The 3,669-nt window shown below is 39.6% G+C and overlaps 1 protein-coding gene across 1 annotated transcript in view; it reads right to left on the reverse strand.

The window, feature by feature from the left end:
* Window positions 1–3,669, reverse strand: part of mbtps1 (membrane-bound transcription factor peptidase, site 1) — a 37,907-nt gene that overhangs the window by 10,617 nt on the left and 23,621 nt on the right. Inside the window, exons 17-22 of the mRNA XM_015056085.1 lie at window positions 2,223–2,347; window positions 2,055–2,132; window positions 1,744–1,884; window positions 1,533–1,664; window positions 802–928; window positions 359–489 (exon numbers count right to left, since the gene is read on the reverse strand). Of these exons, the coding sequence (XP_014911571.1) occupies window positions 359–489; window positions 802–928; window positions 1,533–1,664; window positions 1,744–1,884; window positions 2,055–2,132; window positions 2,223–2,347 (734 nt within the window). The remainder of the gene's footprint in view (window positions 1–358; window positions 490–801; window positions 929–1,532; window positions 1,665–1,743; window positions 1,885–2,054; window positions 2,133–2,222; window positions 2,348–3,669) is intronic.

Consider the following 3,669-nt stretch of genomic DNA (forward strand, 5'->3'; position numbering starts at 1 on the left):
ATTGAAAAATATGACTTCTGATTCTTTAACAAAGTATTTTCCAAAAGATTTATTTTTAGTCGATTCAGTTTCATTCTTGTAGCAAACTAATGTAGCTCTGGCAGCATGACTGGTAGTAACATCCTCTTGCTGGATGTTATACTGTATATTTTAGCAGTTGTCTACAACTGAACTTATGCAAATATCACATGAGCAGAAACAGACATTTGCTTAAATAAGCTTAAACCAAATTCATTCAAAAGAGTAAACAGTTAACCGCCCAACACAATGACTGCCTTTTATTCTTCTATTCAGAGATTAATTCAGCAAAACTTTCATTTCAGAAAGCTGACAGTAAAAACTTGTAGAGCTGCGTTACCTCCCGGGATGTCCCAGGCCCCGCTCTCCCCAGGGGACAGGGGTCGGACCTGGGGACGGTGTGACTTCATGTTAGGCAGAGCCACTTTGTCCAGATCCACGGAGAGAAGCTTCTGGTGCTTCCATAGGTTACTGGTGCAGAGGAGAAACATGAAGATAGCAGCAGAGAGAGAGAGTCAAATTAACATTTTAAAAGGAAGCAGCATGTTCTGCTGCAATAGATCCCGTTTTGGTTCATCAGCTCTACTCAAAGTTTGAATAAACAACACATTTTAATTCATTTTGAAAGCTTCAATGCATCATTCAGTCATTTAAAGGATCGTTCCTACTTTACATATCCTGTTCTCATAAATAATCCCATCAAGGGAGGAAAAAAACAACACCTATAAATTGTTAAAATAACATAGATCCATGAAATGTAAACTCAATTGGAGTTGGTTTCACCTGGGGGCCGTCTCATTGAGTGGCTGCGGCTTTGCCCAGGATAGGTGGGGACACGCTGGTAGGGGGCGTGGCTTAGGGTCGCCCAGGTGAGCCTCCAGAACCTTGGAGTAACGGTACAGGTGATTCCCTGAAAAATACAAGTAATGTTTAATTATACCTACAAAAGCAGACAGACAGGGAAAGAAGACATTGAGTTTCTCAGTCACATCTGAGATTCTTGTCAAAACTAAACATTTATGTCTAACCAGTTCAATTTGGTGGACAAATTTATGGAACATTATTAAAATGCCAACTAAAAACCAATGACTAAATATGCAGCAATCTCCCTAATGGAGATTTAATTTAATCCAATAACAAAAATATGTCAGAAACTTCATCTATGCAATCACACCATTTTAATTTTTTCAAATATGATTTTTTTTATATTGCATCAGCTGGAACTTTGCAAAAAGGACTTCAAAGATGGCAACCCTTATCCAATTTAGCCTTGGCATTTTGTAGAAAAAAAAAAGCAGTTTCAGTGAAATTATTTTCATAAATTTTAAATTTAACAGATTGCAATGAGAAAAAAAGAGGTATTTCAGTGTCAGGAATCAATTTCCCCCAATACTTCAGATGAAAGCAGACATGTGTGCTTCAATGTCTGCTGTTTGAAAGATCATTTCCAATGAGATGTTGTGTCCTTAAAGATACGTTGTGGAGGAGAAGCTGAGCTGGGGTTTCCCTCTCACCTTCCAGTCTCTGTGGCAGTGGCCGCTCTGCACCTGCAGGAGGCGCCACTCTGCTGTGGGAGTGGCTGAGACTGGGAGGAGTCATACTGTAAGAAGTATACTGCAGCAGAGCATCCAGCAACCAGAAACAGTCTGAGGAATAAGCAAGACGCAAAAACATGAACAAGAAGTTCCAGGTGTGTGAAAACAGATTAGAGACGAGAGGTTTCACCTTTTTGTCTGTGACTGTCGTCGATACAGTTTGAGTCTCCATACAGAGCGATGCGACCTCCCCCCTCTGAAGGGGTTTGGTACAGGCCCAGTATGGGAACTCCCTCCACCACGGCGGTCTCCTGCTTCAATACTTCCAGACCTGGACACACACACACACACACACACACACACTGCAGTTTTCTTTCTTTCTTTCTTTTTTATCCAACACACAGATTAAAATGCCTGTCTGGCTGTACATGGCTGCCCGCCAGCCTCCTGCTACACAGAGCTGGCTGACAGCCTTTAAAACTTTAAGGGGGATCCTGGTACCTTGATCTTTCAGGTTCTTGGCAATTACAATTCCATCTTCTGGGAAACGGGCAATGCTGCAGCCTGAGGCGTAGTACACTGCAAGAAAGTCAGAGACAAAAGCTTCATTTATTTTCTGTGCCAATAAGGCCTCACAGTGCAAGACCAGGGGACTCTATAAAATCTTACTGTCATGATCAGCCAGGGTGAAGTCCCCCTCATACAGCCCATCGCTGAAAGCCATCCCCCACACCGAGATCAGGTCGTTCAAAGCTGGCACATTAGCGCCCCCTGTGTCCGGCATCCACCACTGTCTGCAGGTTGCAGCAAGAAGATACTTCAGGTTTTCAAATTAAAGCATCAAAAAACACTTTAAAAATCTGATATAATTCATAATTGTTCATGCTAAAGCCCTGTAAATAGCTACACTGATAAACATCTAACGTTTTCTCACCATCTCTGTAGGCAACTGTGAGTAAGATGATTTAAAATGCAATAACAAGGCCAATTCCATATTAAAACAGAGCCACCAGTCACAATGCTTTAAAGCCATGAAGTTTGTATTTAAATGCATATTTTGCTTTAAATTTCTGGTAGGATCTAAACGGAGCAGCTGAGTAATGGTTATCTGCATGAGGAGCTCCGAATTGGAGAAGCCGTGATGTATGACATCTATTACAGAGAACGAACACATGAATAAAACCGCAGGGAGACAACCTGTGACACAACGAGCTGCACCACACAGTTCATCCCAGGAGTGTTATTACACGATAAAACTCTAGGTGAACGTAATTGTGAGGTAATAGGACATTCATCACTGACGTGCTGAATAATGGAGCGACAGGACGCATTGTTTGTTTCACAGATGGAGGCACTCTGCTGTTGATGCTAAACTATTTCAGCACAGACATACTTGAAAATGATCACATTATGAAACACCGACAGATATAAAGTGTTGGACTATAAGGTGAAATTACTACAATTTGTTTCCATAATACTGAGAACATTATGTGCATCATTATGTGCATCTGTCCAGCCTGTTAGGTTGTTTTGCATCCACTTAAACAAGCATGAACCAGAGCTTTAATTAAATCCACAATATGCTAATTACACACAGTCCACAAAAAAACAGAACATTAGGGACATAAAAAAAAAAAAACAACCCTTTCAACAAGAGATTAACTGGAACCTCTATTTACGCTGGAAAATCTGTTTTCAGTTGTGGTAAAAAGATGAAGAAACAATAAAAGAGTGTGAAAAAGATACAAATAAAACATTATAATATGGTGTTAACTTTACTGATTCTCTTATTCGTGTCAGATTTTGTATATTAATATCACACGCCTTAGTGATTCTTATCAAACTAAATTTGTATTCTGTTGCATATATTATGTGCACACTACATTATTCTATATTACATAAATAATCTCCATGTCATGAAGAGCAATTAAACATTTCAGATGGTGATTTCTAGCATGTTGTACAAGGCAACAAGAATTCATCACAATGGCTTTTTCCTTTGCATAAATATGTAACAGATATGAGTTTGTACCAAACACTTCACAGTAAGGCTGTTGTAAACGAATATTTTAGTAATCGAGTAATCTATCGATTATTCTTACGATTAATCGAGTAA

The sequence above is a fragment of the Poecilia latipinna genome, unplaced genomic scaffold, assembly GCF_001443285.1.
Source record: "Poecilia latipinna isolate Pla-1442-1.1 unplaced genomic scaffold, P_latipinna-1.0 Scaffold1353, whole genome shotgun sequence".
In the NCBI taxonomy this organism is placed as follows: Eukaryota; Metazoa; Chordata; class Actinopteri; order Cyprinodontiformes; family Poeciliidae; genus Poecilia; species Poecilia latipinna.